Source organism: Petromyzon marinus, unplaced genomic scaffold, assembly GCF_048934315.1.
Source record: "Petromyzon marinus isolate PM22_M1 ecotype Great Lakes invasive population unplaced genomic scaffold, UKy_Petmar_22M1.pri1.0 PM_G_Scaffold_51, whole genome shotgun sequence".
NCBI classification, from domain to species: Eukaryota; Metazoa; Chordata; class Hyperoartia; order Petromyzontiformes; family Petromyzontidae; genus Petromyzon; species Petromyzon marinus.
Window position 1 is genome coordinate 1433959 of NW_027423004.1, and position 17668 is coordinate 1451626.

The 17668-nt window shown below is 54.9% G+C and overlaps 1 protein-coding gene across 1 annotated transcript; it reads right to left on the reverse strand.

Annotated features, from left to right (window-relative positions):
• Positions 1–10006: 10006 nt before the first annotated feature.
• On the reverse strand, positions 10007–17427 carry LOC142917460 (anti-apoptotic protein NR13-like). Its single transcript, XM_076062145.1, has 2 exons — positions 16746–17427; positions 10007–12277 (listed from the first exon to the last, which is right to left on the reverse strand). Exons 1-2 carry the CDS (start codon positions 17040–17042, stop codon positions 12140–12142), a joined length of 435 nt encoding a protein of 144 aa, XP_075918260.1. The 5' UTR covers positions 17043–17427; the 3' UTR covers positions 10007–12139.
• Positions 17428–17668: the final 241 nt, after the last annotated feature.

Consider the following 17668-nt stretch of genomic DNA (forward strand, 5'->3'; position numbering starts at 1 on the left):
GCTGTTTCGGCATGCGGTGGCTGGGCATGCAGGCTACATGACCCAGCCAACGCAGCCTTGTCTGCCGGAGGAGCTCACCGATGGGACCTTGCCCAGATCTTTCAAGGATATGTGAGCTCCTCACACAATCCAGCCTGGTTAAACCCAAGATGGATCGTAGGCAGGCTAGCCTAAATGTTTCTAACCGGCAAAGATGTTCCATTAGGGGGGTCCACGTTTCGCAAGCATAGAGAAGGGAGGGAATGACCGAAGCCGAGAAGACCTGAAGCTTAGTGCGGAGAGATAGACCAGGTAGCTTCCACACAGCGTTACGCAACCGATGAAAAGATATTGCCGCTCGACTGATTCGGAGTGAGACCTCTGCTGTTAAACTGGAGCCGGTCATAAGCACACTGCCCAGGTATGGGAAACTCTCCACTCTCTCCACAACTGCCCCATCACCGATTGGGAGTTGTGGGGGTGGAGTGTCCGATGGTACAAAATACCCAGGCAGGTGCTTAGTTTTGGTGAGGCTGATGGTAAGGCCCCATCTGTTAGTGGCATGCTCTAGTCTCAGCAGCAGCATCTCCAACTCCTCCTCTGAATGAGCAGCTATTACCAAATCATCTGCATACATAACGCCATCCCTTGACCGCACCCGGGCATCGATCAGCCTCCCATTATATCTGTACCAAATGGAGATTCCCCTGGTACAGCTATTGAAGGCTTCATGAACTACGTGGTCAAAATAGATGTTAAATAATGTGGGAGCCAGAAGACATCCTGTCGCACCCCAAGGTGTACAGGGAATGGCTCTGACTCCCGGCCACGGAGTTTTACCCGGGCCCGCTCACCATCATGAAGGTCCTTAATGATCGTGAGCAGAGGGTCAGGTACTCCAAAAGCACGAAGAACAACCCAGAGCCCAGGCCTACTGATGGTATCATAGGCCTTGACCAGGTCAATAAAGCAGAGACGTAGGTCTTGTTGGAATTCTCTACACCTCTGCTGTAGCAGACGGACAGAAAATATGGCATCTGTGCAGGACCGCCCTTTCCTGAAACCGCATTGGGGCTCCGCAAGCCTCTCCTCAGCGTGCCTGGCAAGGTGATGTTGAATAATCCTTGCCAGGACCTTTCCCGGAACACTGAGGAGTGAGATGCCCCTGTAGTTGTTACAGTCTGTGCGGTCCCCCTTCTTAAAGAGGGGGACCACCAGGGCATCCTTCCAATCCTGCGGAACTCGTCCAGTGGTCCAGACTGTTGTTATGATGTCATATAGGGCAGTCTGTGCACAAACGCCACCCTCCCTCAGCATTTCGCTTGGGAGATCATCTCTACCCGGTGCCTTTACTGGTCTCAAGACTCCGGATCGCCTTCTGTACTTCCTCAACAGATGGCACCTCAGCCAGCCACTCACAGGGGGTGACTTCCAATATTTGAGGCACTGCAGCCTCACCAGGGTCATCCCCACTTTGTGCCACGATGTTTTCTTGGCTGAGGGATTTCCCCTCCCCCAGGACCTCACAGAAATGCTCAGCAAATCTGCAAACCTGTTCCTGGGGGTCGGAAATTGGATCACCGTTTTTTCCCCTAATGATGGTAATAGGTGTGGCGCTGCAGGTTACTTTTTTGATGGAGTTAAATAGAGATTTGTGATCACGGGCCACGGAGGCAGACTCCATCTCCTCAGCAACCCGCGACCACCACCCATCCTTGCAGCGCCTCACGGCTCTCTGAACCTCCGAGCGAAGGCTGCGGTAAGCCTCCTCATTCTCTGACGTAGGATTTTGTAGCCGATGACAGTGGGCCTGTCGCTTTGCTCAACCATCCTGAACACCTCCTCTGTCAGCCAGGGTCTCTGGGGAGGTCTGGACCGCGTACCCAAAGCAGCCATTGCAGCTGCATGAGTCACAGTCCTTAACCTCGCCCATTTACCCTCGACATCAGGAGGAGTGGGGGACGATGCCAACCCCAGCCGCAAGCGATGATGAAATTCTCGCTTGCAACTTTCATCAGATAACTGAGACCAGGCCACTTTAGGTTGGAATGGGGTCCTGGGTGTACACCCACCACCGGAGTGGAAGAATGGCAGGCGCATCTTACAGATGACTAGTCGATGGTCAGAGGGCAGATCAGCTCCACGGTAGGTCCTGGTGTCAAGGACATGGGCTCGCATTCGCTGGTCCGTCACTATGTAGTCCAGCAGATGTTCTTGCTTGGACCCGGCATGCATCCATGATGTTGTGTGGATGCGCCGATGCCGGAACAGCGTGTTGGTAATTACAAGCCCATGGGCTGCACAAAAATCTAGCAGCCTCCTACCGTTGTTATTGAGCTGATCTGGCCCATGCCCTCCAATCACTCCAGACCAGGTGCCAGTATCATGACCAACTCGGGCATTGAAGTCACCCAACATGATGACTCTATCCCGAGGGGCCACTTTAGCCAGCACCTGTGACAGGAGGTCATAGAAGGCATCTGACTCATCGGCTTTGCCTGCATCCCTCCACGGATGTTCATCTTCGGTGGGGGCATAAATAACCACGACCACCATTCCTCGCCTCCGGTTGATGGGAAGGCGAGCCCAAAGTAGCCTGGGGCTTACAGCTTCCCACACCTCACCGCCACGCTCCTACGCCCCCTTCATTCAGACGGCGGCGACTGGGGGGCCTTTCAACGCCGCTTCCTCGCTCATCAAGAGATGGCCGGCTGGACGGACAACGAGGCGTTGAGTGCGCTACCGGCCATGCTGGACGATGACGCCCTTGCTACGCTCATCACAGCTCCCAGATCAACGCGATCTACGCTACAGTCGGCGCTCCAGGTCCTCACCATAGTCTACGGGCCATTGTCCGACTGCCGCAAACTCTTCCACGAGCGGTGCAGAGGCCAGAAGGAGCCACCGCTGGCGTATCGCACGGCTCTCCTGGCCCTCGCAAAAGCGGCTTTCCCGCGGATGGACGGCGAAGGGGTGGACGCGATGGTGACGGAGAAGCTTCTGGCGTTGGCCCAGGAGCTACAGATCGTCATGGTCGCAGAGGACGACGCGGACATGTTCTCCTTGCTGGCAGCAAGACACATCCACGTGCACCTGATAGCGCAGCGTCGATCACCTCTCGTCCCCAAGGGCGCAGCTGCGGTGTGTGTTGGGACGCCGACCATCCCCCCCCTCCGAGGAGGTCTTCGCGGCGGGTCGCCCGGTGGAGTGGAGATCCGGAGGGAGGCTGGCTCGGACAACACCGGATCGCCAGGAGCACCCCAAGGCGCTCATCACGTGCTACAACTGTGGCCACAAGGGCCACGTGGCTGCGGAATGCCGGGCGCCTCGTCAACGACAGCCGGGACGGTCGGACGGCGCTCCCGCCTACAGGCCTCCGCATCGCAACCCGGCAAGTCGCGGCACCCCACATGCTCGGCCTGTGCACACACCTGTCCCCACCTTGCGCGTTTCGGTGTACGGGCCTCGGGGTACGCCCATTGGTTTGTTGGGTGGCGGCGGGGTCGAGAGGGTGCTCGGGCCAGGGCAGTGGACGGAATTGGCCCACCGCATTGTTGCTGCGTCGGCAGGCTCGTCTGTGGTCGCGGGTCGCATTGACGGGGTCGAGGTGCGTATCCTCGTCGATACGGGAGCTTCGGCGACCATTGTGTCAGACTTGATTTATAATATTCTTCCCGTTCAAAGCCGCCCCTTGCTCCCAGTCACCGTTCCATGTTACGCAGCGAACGGGGGTTCGCTGGGTATCATAGGCCAAATTCGAGCACAAATTTGCATTGGAGATATCAAACTCTCCGGGCCGATATTAGTCTCGTCCTCGCTGGCGGTTCCGTGCTTGTTGGGGACGGACTTTTTGGGCAAAATGCCGATTAAAATTCTAATTGATCAGGGTTGCATCGAGCTTCCCTCGGGCCGACGGGTAACATTCCTGCCTTCCCCTGTCACCTCAAGGGCAGCGTGTGCGTCGATACAAGCGTTCGTCACTCGGACGGTGCGTGTACCTCCCGGGCGCAAATGCTCGTGCCCCTTCGCTTGCGTCGGCCTTTCGTGCCCGGTGTTCTGGACCAGGGAATTCTGTTAGGGCCATCGAGGGCTGGGGAAAACGGGCTGGATCTGGTGGCCGCTCAAACGCTCGTTAAGGGGAGCGATGACCCGTTTATCCTCGTCCTTAACGTTGGCGTACAGACGGCCGTCGTTCCTCAGGGAACTGTGCTCGCGCACGCGACGCCGGTCCCCGTGGTAGACACGGTTATGGGTAATGTGGGGACCGATCCTCTGGCTCAACCGCATTCTGAGGGGGACGATAGTTGGATGGACGCACTATGTTCGGACACGAGTGATCTGTCCGACTCCCAGCGTGCCGGCCTACGCACCCTTCTGCCGGAATTTTCCGATGTCTTTAGTAAACACAAATATGACATTGGGTGCACGAAATTGTTGCGTCACCACATTGACACGGGTGACAATGCCCCGGTACGCCAGAATCCTTTTCGGTTAAGTCCGGCCGAAAAAGATCATGTCAAATCGGCAGTGGATGACATGCTGGCTGCAGACATAGCCCCTTCCACCAGTCCATGGGGAGCACCCATAGTGCTTGTCAAAAAGCACGATGGGTCCTTGCGAATCTGTGTGGATTTTTGCCGCCTTAATAAGATCTCCATGGCCGACGCGTATCCACTTCCCCGGATGGACGAATCTCTGACTGCTCTGGCTGGCGCACGTTTTTTTTCTACGTTGGACTTGTTATCCGGATTCTGGCAACTCCCATTGGATGATGAGTCCAAGCCAAAGACTGCGTTTCGCACACCACACGGCCTATTCCAATTTAACCGGTTACCTATGGGATTACACTCCGCTCCGGCGACATTTCAGCGCCTTATGGAACTGGTTTTGGCTGGCTTACAGTGGAACGTCTGTTTGATCTATCTGGACGACGTCATCGTGTTCAGCAAGACATTTGACGAACACCTTTTGCGCTTGCGCACCGTGTTCCTCAAAATGCGTGCTGCGAATTTGAAATTTAAGCCGCAAAAGTGCCACCTGCTACGGGAATCCGTACGCTATTTGGGGCACATCGTCAGCCGCTCGGGCATATCCACCGATCCCGCAAAGACGCAGTGTGTCAGCTCCTGGCCAACCCCCACCTCGGTGGCTGAGGTCAGGAGTTTCATTGGATTTGCGTCTTATTACCGGCGGTTCGTCGCGGATTTCGCGACCATTGCTAAGCCCTTACACGCTCTGACGGCGAAGGGAGTGAAATTTCACTGGGGCCAGGAGGAGGAGGTCGCTTTTTGTTCCCTTCGCGACGCTCTCGTGCGGGCCCCTCCATTGAGCTACCCCGATTTTTCGGAACCCTTCCTGCTCGATACAGACGCCAGCAATACGGCATTGGGGGTGTGCTCTCACAGGTGATCTGTGGTGTGGAACGCGTCGTGGCTTATGGCAGTAGGGTTTTGTCTCCGGCGGAACAGAGATACTGCGTCACGCGTCGGGAACTCTTGGCTATTGTATTTTTTATGCAACAGTATCGCCCATACCTGTACGGTCGGCATTTCACTGTCCGTACGGACCATGCGGCATTACAATATGCCTTGCGGGTGACGCAGCCTTCGGGGCAATTGTCCCGATGGCTCGAAATCCTTCAGGATTATGATTTCACGACCACATATCGGAAGGGTGCTCGGCACACTTATGCGGATGCGCTGTCTCGCCTGCCGCCCGCCTCAGATTGCGCTTGTCTCAGGGGATCAGGGCGTTGTAAGCCGCCAGAGGATAGCCCCCCCTTAGATATCCCGGTTCTCGCTGCTGCCACTGAGGACCCCTTGCCTGAGGGTCCTGTCGGGGTGGGAGGTGCGGACTCCTTGCTGGGGTTGTCTGTTGCGGAATGGGGGCGCCTCCAGATGGAGGACGCATCCCTCCTCGCGTTGCGTCGTCGCGCAGGGGGTTCCGTACGGGGGGTCGCGGGGATTGATTTGTACGGGCTGCTCCAGGGGCTCCTAATGCATTGGGATGGGAGGGCCTGCCGTCACAGGCTTATGGTGCCATCCGCTTTGCGGGGTAAGGCCGTGTGGGCCGCACATGAGCGGCTTTTGCACCTGGGAACCCACAAGACCCTTGCCGTGCTCCAGCTGGATTTCTTCTGGCCGGGTATGGCAAGGGATGTGGATGACCTCCTGGGTGCATGCACTCAGTGCGCCCAACGAAAACCACCAGCGAAAGGCGCCTGCCCACCGCTACAATCTATCACGGTCTCTCGGGTTAACGAACTCGTCGCACTCGATATATTGGGGCCCTTCCCTGCGACCCCTAGGGGTAACAAGTACCTGCTGGTTGGCGTGGAATATTTCACCCGATGGCCTATGTCATGGCCTCTCGCTAACCAGTCAGCAGCAGCCGTTGCCGAGGCCTTTGTCCAGGGCTATGTCCTCGACAAGGGTGCTCCCAAACGGCTGCTGACTGACCAAGGGAAGAACTTCTCTGGCGTACTTCTGCACGAGGTGTGTGCGCTTCTTGGTACGAAAAAGATTCGCACTTCCCCCTATCACCCACAAACCGTTGGCATGGTGGAGTGGCTGCATAGGACGCTCACATCTATGTTGTGTCACCAGGTGTGTGACTCCCAGACCGATTGGGACCTTCACATTCCGGGGGTTTTGGCCGCCTATAGAATGGCTCCTCACGCGGCAATCGGCTTCTCGCCGTTCTTTTTGATGTACGGTCGCGACGTTGACCCACCAATTGCGACTCAGCTCCGCGTCTCGGAAACCAGCAGAAAATCGAAATTGGCCGACCACGTTAAATTTAATATCCTGAGGTTGACCGAGGCACGGGAGGCAGCGGCCCAAAACTCTTCCTCTCGGCAGAAGGCCAACGAGAGGTTGCGATCGCGCCAGTCACGCACACATGCGTGGAAGCCAGGCGATCAAGCCTGGCTGCACTGCCCTCAGGTGCCGTTGGCGACCTCGGCGAAATTGTTGCGGCCTTGAAGGGGCCCTGTGGTTATTGTGAAGGTTATGCGGCCGCAGTGCGTTCGTATCCAGTGGGGGAAACGCCGCTGGTACGTACACCCCTCGTGTCTGAAGCCGTTTGTGGCGCCGCGCGTCCCTCCACCACATTACACGGGCCGAGCATATGATGTGTCCGCTGACTCCCGGACGGCGTCTTCGTCACCTGCCCCTGATGCTTCGCTAACTGTTCCACCTTCAGGCGCCTCAAGAGTGACGGCTTCCAGCTCGCCTGCGCCACCCGGTGGGGACGGAGTTTGCCCTTCCGGGGTGACGGAAGACGGTGCACCTGCACAGCCGGTGCCCACTGCCGGGCCGACCGGACCCTCCCCCTACGATGGACCCGCAAAACGGACCCGCGCCAAAACGCGTCGCTTGTTGTAATAATGGTTCTTGTTACTCTTGTTGTTCACTGTTAAGTTTTCTTGCTGCGTTGATGGGGGGGGGGGGGAGTACAATGTATATGTGTATATAGTGTAATTTTGTATAGGTGGGTTGGGTTATTTATTGGGGTGTTCGTTCTTATGAGGCACGCACGGGTGGGGGTTTGTTGTGTTTATTGTTCGAGTATTGTTGCAGCCGGGGATGGCTGCGGGTTACACGGGAGGGGGTGATGTAGGGGTGCTATGGGGAATAAATACATGGCACGGGAAGGTGTGGTTCACCCACACCTTGGTCGCTACAACAACGTCCGCTAAGGCTCCAGTGGGTATAAAGTGCGGGGAGCCAGGGAGCTCGGGGCAGAGTGTGGGGCCCGAGGCTGAAGCAACCAGTGAAGAAAGAAGGCCAGCTAGGTGAGACCCTGGAACTCCTGTGACCGCTGCCCTTTTCAGGGCCGGCACAGCAAGCCAGTGGTGCGGCCCCAGAGCCCCAGAGTCAGAGTCCTTCTAAGGGCCGGTCTGGTCGGCGGGGTGCCGAGATCTGTGCCTAACCAGGTCCGGATCTGATAGCCTCCCTTAGAGCCCTTCCAGGAGTAACTGGGAGCCTAGAGCTTAGGCTAGAGAGCCTGGGGTGTGTTCCTGAGTTATCCGGGTGGAGGGGCCGCTATCCCTTCTAGTGTAACCCTTGTTAAGGTTTAAATAAATAGTGCTGCTTCTATTCTGCCGTCTCCATGTCCTGGAACCCACTACATATGTAACAGCACTTGCCCCTACAGCCCTGCCAAATGCAACCTGGGGTAGCTTTGTCAGTCTGTGGAACAGCACTTGCCCCTACAGCCCTGCTAGAGGCTACCTGGGTTAGCTTTGTCTGTGTCTCTGTAACAGCACTTGCCCCTACAACCAGCTAGAGGCTACCTGGGGTAGCTTTGTCTGGATGAATGGGTGGGTGGGTGAGTGAATGCGTGAGTTGGTGAGTGAGATTCTAGTTTTTTACCACAAGAGGGCAGCATTGAGTCGCGAAATAATTTGTGTGGGGGGAGTGGTGGTGCAGTGGTTAGCGCACTTTGTGTGTGTGTGTGTGGGGAGTGGTGGTGCAGTGGTTAGCGCACTGTGTGTGAGTGTGGAGTGGTGGTGCAGTGGTTAGCTCACTGTGTGTGTGTGTGGAGTGGTGGTGCATTGGTTAGCACACTGTGTGTGTGTGGGGAGTGGTGGTGCAGTGGTTAGCGCACTGTGTGTGAGTGGGGAGTGGTGGTGCAGTGGTTAGCGCACTGTGTGTGAGTGGGGAGTAGTGTTGCAGTGGTTAGCGCACTGTGTGTGAGTGGGGAGTGGTGGTGATGGTGGTGGTGTTGTAAACATCGCTAGAACTGGGAGAGTGACAAAGGCGGTCGGGCGTGGTGGTGCTGGCCACCCACACCCTCTGTGTGTGTAGCCACAGTGCCGGTAGCCTTCATAGGCGCTATTGCTCACAGCACTTGCCCCTACAGTCCTGCTAGAGGCTACCTGGGGTAGATGGTCTGTCTGTGTGACAGAACTTGCCCCTACAGCCCTGATAAAGGCTACATGGGGTAGCTTTGTCTGTGTCTGTGTGACAGCACTTGCCCCTACAGCCCCAAGTGTCAGAACCGAGTGGGCGGGGCACAAGAACCGCAGGAGGAGCACGAGGGGCTCGGGGTTCTTCGTGTTGCTGGTGAAGAAGATCCACGTCTTGTGAAGGAAGCCTCGTGGGGGCCGGAGACCCCAGGAGGACGGGGGGGGGGGGTCGCGTGGCCAGGGGCTGAGCCTTCTCGAGGATTCCAGAAGGTGGGCGTGGCCTGGGCGTGTCCCGGGCCACGCCCACGCCACGCCCACCTCGAGGATTCGAGAAGGTGGGCGTGGCCTGTGCGTGTCCCGGGCCACGCCACGCCCACCTTCTCGAGGATTTGAGAAGGTGGGCATGGCCTGGGCGTGTCCCGGGCCACGCCGAGGCGGATATAAGCGGCCTCCGCATCTGGGATGAAGACGCCTCGTGAAGACGCCTCGTGAAGAAGTCAAGGCTCAAGTCAGCGTGGCCAACCAGTAGCCCCCCCCCCCCTGGCTTGGCCACGCCAGTCGTATCAGAGCGCCAGTGTTAGCGAGCATTTGCGAGTGATGGTGTGCGTTAGCGAGGATAGGTCGGTGGTCACACCCACCCCATGTTAATAGTTACCTGTTGTGTTAATAATAAAGAGCTTTGCCCTCCCAAAGTTCCAGTGTGCGCTACCGAGGCGCTCCAACCTACCACGACCTGTAGCACGGGGATGTCCTCATTCAGCAGCGGACTGAACAGCAAACAACTAGGTACGCCGAAGGCGATGTTGTGCGTTGCCGAGCCTTTTAAGTGTGGCAGCAGCCAAAAGAGGGACACCCCCCCCCCCGGGATGACGTCCACCGCAGAGATGGAGCGATGAAATCGGCTTCCGGATGGATCGTTACCATCGCAGGGCCGTAAGGTGGCGATGGGTTGGGGAGGCCTTCATCCAGCAGTGGATTGACCGTGGCCGGCGATTACGATAAACAAGACACACAATCTAAAAAAAACGCACACGTAAACTGAACGCCTTTCTTGGCCCCAATTCCACTTCAGCTACGATCGAATCAGCACTGGCAGAGTAAAACATAAAACACGTGTCGGGCAAATAAACAAGACACTCTTTAATTGTTGTATTGAGAGAGACGGCGCGGGAACTGAAAGCACCAATAAGGTCTGAAGATTGTCGAGCATCATGCGTGGTGATGGTAGCATCGTGCGTAGTGATGGTAGCATCATGCGTAGTGATGGTAGCATCGTGCGTAGTGATGGAAGCATCATACGCAGTGATGGTAGCATCATGCATAGTGATGATAGCGTCGTGCGTAGTGATGGTAGCATCGTGCGTAGTGATGGTAGCGTCGTGCGTAGTGATGGGTAGCGTCATGCGCAGTGATGGTAGCATCGTGTGTAGTGATGGTAGCATCGTGTGTAGTGATGGTAGCGTCGTGCGTAATGATGGTAGCATTGTGCGTAGTGATGGTAGCGTCGTGTGTAGTGATGGTAGCGTCGTGCTTAGTGATGCTAGCATCGTGCGTAGTGATGGTAGCGTCGTGCGTAGTGATGGTAGCGTCATGCGTAGTGATGGTAGCATCACTACACATGCAAAAGCAGTGTCACCCGAATGCCTCTTGTTTCCCACTCGCAGGAACTGAGCCATGCCCAGGGCTGAACAAGCCGTGGCCGCGTTGTTTTTTTTTCCTCACCGCAGAACTCTCAAGTGCTGTGCCGCCGCCGGCAAACTGCAGCGACCGCCTTGGGCTGCACGCCGGTGACGGCGGTGCGTTGCCACGATGGCGCCTGTGTCCCGCTGTGTCACCCAAGTAGAACTGCCACCGTTGATTTACCTTAGGAAAATATCAAAGATCTATCCTGAACCAAGTAATTATTGCATGGTAAGGGTACACTGAAATATAATCCAGGACAGGGCAATGGGTAAAGGTTACCCAGAGTTCCATTTTAAATAGGGGGGAGGGGGGGTGGTGGGTTCTCTGTTTTCAATAATCTAAGTTTAGAAAAACTCCTGACAGGAATCCACAAACCCCCCCCCCCCCCACCGGCCCGGCCACCTCACAACTCCAAAGTTTGGTTTGTAGTGGCACACCCATTGCAAGGCGACTTTATGGGGTAGCCCACTTCCGATTAACCAGACACCAGATACCAGACTTGTCGTTTCTAAACGCGGCTTTAAACTTAGACTGCCGCGCACCATAGGGCCCATCCAAGCTGCCTATCGTGTTCACCTGGCCACGCACAGGGAGGAGGATCCTGATGGGTCGGGAGCCGTCTCCTCGGTGTACCTTCTAGGCCCGCACTAATAAAAGGGTACTATCGGTGTAACCACACAGTCCTGATATTACATCATACGAGCAGAAAAAAAGTTAAACCTTTTGTGTTGCAAGTTGAGGCTTTGCTACCCTGCAAATTTCACGCAAGGCGCTGCAGCGGCTGTTGCTGCCCGCTGCCAAATTCAACTCCCGCTTGCTCGAGTTGCGTGAAGAGCAAAACAACGAGAACAGATTGCTCTGTTTATGGCCAAAACGCTGCCGTGATGGCAAGCGTCATTCAATTCCTCGCCGTGTTCGAGGTAGCAACTATATAACACGTTTCTAATCTTTCACCTTGTCCTGAAATTGTATTTAAATAAAATAATAATAAAAATTATAAGTGCTTCCGAAATGCTCAATTTTACCAACACTTACAATGCTGCCTCATCGAGCCAGACTAACGTGAATTTAACGACTCTATTAAAGTAAAATAATTGCCGTCCAACAAGAGCAACGTGCGTCAATTTCCATTCGGCCGTCGGGTTTTTCTCGCTGGGAAGACGCAAAAACCTCGCTCGCACGGAGGTTCAAAATATTAACAAAGCATTGACAGGCCCCACGGAATGCAACCAACGATTTGGCACCACGCACCCCAGCGGCAATCGCTCCCATGCGGCAGGTTTAACGAAATGGAAACTAACGAACAGCGAAGATCGGCACGTGAAACAAAAAAGCGCATTTGCAGCTGCATCTTTGCAAAAACTCTACCGCCACGGAAACGTTGAGCACCACAATTTAACTTTGCAGGGGTGGGGGGGGGGCGTGCCGCGTCTGTTCAGAGTCTCGATGTTTTTCCCGCGGTCGCGGTAGCGGTGCTCCGTTTAGCTCGGCCGGAGGCGACGACGCCGTGGGGCACACCGTGCGCGGGAGCCGGACACGATCGGGGCCTCGTCCCGCTGGGAAGGTTCAGCGGAAACCGCCGAGGATCTTGCGAACGCCCAACGCGGCCAGACCCGCCATGGCCCCGAACCCCGCGATGGCCACCAGCGTGTTTATGAGCGTGCTGCCGGGCGTCTCCCGCGCATACTCCCGCACGAACCCGTCCTGCGTCCGGGGGAACACGAGCGCAATCCGCCGTCAGTACGGTCGTGCGTGTGCGTGTGCACGCGCGCGCGGTGTCGGTCCCGAAAACGGCAGTGGCACGGCTAGCGATTGTACAGGCGGTGCAACTGGGCGCTCAAGAGGCAGATGGGGCCCAGCTGCCGAGTTCGAAAAGAGGAGAGCGGGACATTTGCTCTGCAACGGCGTTTTCACAAACTTAATATGCAGGTCTTGGATTGACGAATTGGGTTTTTTTTTACACATTTGACCGCTTTAAACAAATGCTTCTCCTAAAACATGGACCCGCTGAAGACCCCACAGGCAATGGCGAGAAACACATACAGATGGTATGAACGACAGGGCGATTTCTGCCGTCCGAGAGAGGGGATTAGGCGTCTCTCACAATTTAACCAACACACAAGCCGCTCCACTGCCAGTCGCTCACTACTCTACACAGAAGCGCCAAGCTGTCTAAGCTGACGACACGTCGCAGCAACTTGGCAAAACTCAAATAAAAAAACAAGTTAAATTTCTCTTCAGTCTCGCCTGGTAACAAAAAACAACAACCCCCACCCCCAATTCTCAATAATCCTCATGCTGTCTGAACCCATCACCACCGTCATAATCACCACCAAAATCACAGTTCCCACCATCTCCACTCACCACCACGAATCAATCACAACCAGGTCGCACATCTCCACTCACCACCAATAATCAATCACAACCAGGTCGCACATCTCCACTCACCACCACCACTAATCAATGACAACCACGTCACACATCTCCACTCACCACCACCACTAATCAATGACAACCACCAGGTCACACATCTCCACTCATCACCACCACCACTAATCAATGACAACCACGTCACACATCTCCACTCACCACCACCACCACTAATCAATGACAACCACATCACACATCTCCACTCACCACCACCACTACCACCACTAATCAATGACCACCACGTGGCACATCTCCACTCACCACCACCACCACTAATCAATGACAACCACGTCACACATCTCCACTCACCACCACCACCACTAATCAATGACAACCACCAGGTCACACATCTCCACTCACCACCACCACCACTAATCAATGACAACCACCAGGTCACACATCTCCACTCACCACCACCACCACTAATCAATGACAACCACCAGGTCACACATCTCCACTCACCACCACCACTAATCAATGACAACCACGTCACACATCTCCACTCACCACCACCACTAATCAATGACAACCACGTCACACATCTCCACTCACCACCACCACTAATTAATCACAACCACGTCACACATCTCCACTCACCACCACCACTAATCAATCACAACCACGTCACACATCTCCGCTCACCACCACCACCACCACTAAACAATCACAACCACGTGGTACATCTCCACTCACCACCACCACTAATCAATGACAACCACGTCACACATCTCCACTCACCACCACCACTAATCAATGACAACCACCAGGTCACACATCTCCACTCATCACCACCACCACTAATCAATGACAACCACGTCACACATCTCCACTCACCACCACCACCACTAATCAATGACAACCACATCACACATCTCCACTCACCACCACCACCACTAATCAATGACAACCACGTCACACATCTCCACTCACCACCACCACCACTAATCAATGACAACCACCAGGTCACACATCTCCACTCACCACCACCACCACTAATCAATGACAACCACCAGGTCACACATCTCCACTCACCACCACTAATCAATGACAACCACCAGGTCACACATCTCCACTCACCACCACCACTAATCAATGACAACCACGTCACACATCTCCACTCACCACCACCACCACTAATCAATGACAACCACGTCACACATCTCCACTCACCACCACCACTAATCAATGACAACCACGTCACACATCTCCACTCACCACCACCACTAATCAATCACAACCACGTCACACATCTCCGCTCACCACCACCACTAAACAATCACAACCACGTGGTACATCTCCACTCACCACCACCACCACTAATCAATGACAACCACGTCACACATCTCCACTCACCACCACCACTAATCAATCACAACCACATCACACATCTCCACTCACCACCACCACTAATCAATGACAACCACGTCACACATCTCCACTCACCACCACCACTAATCAATGACAACCACGTCACACATCTCCACTCACCACCACCACCACTAATCAATGACAACCACCAGGTCACACATCTCCACTCACCACCACCACTAATCAATGACAACCACCAGGTCACACATCTCCACTCACCACCACCACTAATCAATGACAACCACATCACACATCTCCACTCACCACCACTAATCAATGACAACCACATCACACATCTCCACTCACCACCACCACCACTAATCAATTACAACCACCAGGTCACACATCTCCACTCACCACCACCACTAATCAATGACAACCACCAGGTCACACATCTCCACTCACCACCACCACTAATCAATGACAACCACGTCACACATCTCCACTCACCACCACCACCACTAATCAATGACAACCACCAGGTCACACATCTCCACTCACCACCACTAATCAATGACAACCACATCACACATCTCCACTCACCACCACCACCACTAATCAATCACAACCACGTGGTACATCTCCACTCACCACCACCACTAATCAATGACAACCACGTCACACATCTCCACTCACCACTAACACCACCACCACTAATCAATGACCACCACCAGGTCACACATCTCCACTCACCACCACTAATCAATGACAACCACCAGGTCACACATCTCCACTCACCACCACCACTAATCAATGACAACCACGTCACACATCTCCACTCACCACCACCACCACTAATCAATGACAACCACGTCACACATCTCCACTCACCACCACCACTAATCAATCACAACCACATCACACATCTCCACTCACCACCACCACTAATCAATGACAACCACGTCACACATCTCCACTCACCACCACCACTAATCAATGACAACCACGTCACACATCTCCACTCACCACCACCACCACCACTAATCAATGACAACCACCAGGTCACACATCTCCACTCACCACCACCACTAATCAATGACAACCACCAGGTCACACATCTCCACTCACCACCACCACTAATCAATGACAACCACATCACACATCTCCACTCACCACCACTAATCAATGACAACCACATCACACATCTCCACTCACCACCACCACCACTAATCAATTACAACCACCAGGTCACACATCTCCACTCACCACCACCACTAATCAATGACAACCACGTCACACATCTCCACTCACCACCACCACCACTAATCAATGACAACCACCAGGTCACACATCTCTACTCACCACCACTAATCAATGACAACCACATCACACATCTCCACTCACCACCACCACCACTAATCAATCACAACCACGTGGTACATCTCCACTCACCACCACCACTAATCAATGACAACCACGTCACACATCTCCACTCACCACTAACACCACCACCACTAATCAATGACCACCACCAGGTCACACATCTCCACTCACCACCACTAATCAATGACAACCACCAGGTCACACATCTCCACTCACCACCACCACTAATCAATGACAACCACGTCACACATCTCCACTCACCACCACCACTAATCAATCACAACCACGTCACACATCTCCACTCACCACCACCACTAATCAATCACAACCACGTCACACATCTCCACTCACCACCACCACTAATCAATCACAACCACGTGGTACATCTCCACGCACCACCACCACTAATCAATGACAACCACGTCACACATCTCCACTCACCACCACCACCACTAATCAATCACAACCACATCACACATCTCCACTCACCACCACCACCACTAATCAATGACAACCACCACATCACACATCTCCACTCACCACCACCACTAATCAATGACAACCACGTCACACATCTCTACTCACCACCACTAATCAATGACAACCACCAGGTCACACATCTCCACTCACCACCACCACCTCTAATAAATGACAACCACATCACACATCTCCACTCACCACCACCACTAATCAATGACAACCACCACATCACACATCTCCACTCACCACCACCACTAATCAATCACAACCACGTCACACATCTCCACTCACCACCACCACTAATCAATGAAAACCACGTCACACATCTCCACTCACCACCACCACCACCACTAATCAATGACAACCACATCACACATCTCCACTCACCACCACCACTAATCAATGACAACCACCAGGTCACACATCTCCACTCACCACCACCACCACTAATCAATGACCACCACCAGCAGCAGCAGGTGTCACGTGTCCACAGCAGGTGGCACGTGTCCACAGCAGGTGGTGTCACGTGTCCACAGCAGGTGGTGTCACGTGTCCACAGCGCGTGTCTCACCCAGCCTCCCTGGCGCACGAACCAGGCCCTCCTGCTGCTCCGCGAGGCCACCAGGAAAGCGGCCACCTCGTGGGCCACGGAGGCCCTCGCCTCGGCGTCTCTCCCCGCCCTCCGCTCCCTGTCGCCGCCGCCGGCGGCTTCCTTGAGCCTCTTGAGGAGCAGCGCGCAGAACACCGCCAGCGCCACCACGCGGCCCCAGCTCACGCGCCCGTCGGAGAACATCTCCCGGGCCACGGCGAGCGCCGAGCCGCGCAGATCCTCGGCCTCCTCCGCCACCACCACCAGGCGGCTCACCATGGCCGAGAAGGCGGCGCGGTGCTGCTCCAGGAGAGAATCCCCGACGCTCTCCAGGAGCTGTGAAGCGGCACAAAGTTGCTGCTGCTGCGGTTGTTGTTGTTGCTGTTGTTGTTGTTGCTGTTGTTGTTGTTGCTCCGTCTGTGCCAGGTGAGCGGCGTAGCCGGAGATTAAATTGCGGTCTGGACGGTGAGCTCGTCGTCATCGTCATCGTTGTTGTCATCGTCATCATCGTTGTTGTCGTCATCGTTGTTGTTGTCGTCATCGTTGTTGTCGTCATCGTTGTTGTTGTCGTCATCATCGCAGCGCCTCGCCACTCCGCCACTCCGCGCTGCCTCCATGGCCGCCGTCGGGAACGCGAGACGGAGTCGACGGAGGTCGGAGTCGCCTAATGGAATCGCGACGGTCGATTCAGCGACGGTCGAAAATCGCCGCGTTGCTGGGCGTAGAATCTCTTCGGCGATTGGTCGATTTCTCATCAAGCAGGCAGGATTCGACGGGAAGAGAAATCGCGCCGACTTTAGATGTCGAGGAATCGATGCGGCAATTGGCTTGCGACGGCAAGCGTCAGCTCAGCGAGTTTCAGAGTCACAGCAGACCCAGCAGCATCAGTGAGTGTGTTAATCTGT

What these genes read in the sequence shown, in the direction of transcription:
- LOC142917460 (XM_076062145.1), bottom strand. Translation starts at nt 17,042, where the DNA reads ATGGTGAGCCGCCTGGTGGTGGTGGCGGAGGAGGCCGAGGATCTGCGC. An exon ending in TCGTGCGCCAGGGAGGCTGG is followed by an intron (nt 12,278 to 16,745) that starts GTGAGACACGCG and finishes CCCCGGACGCAG; the next exon opens with GACGGGTTCGTGCGGGAGTA.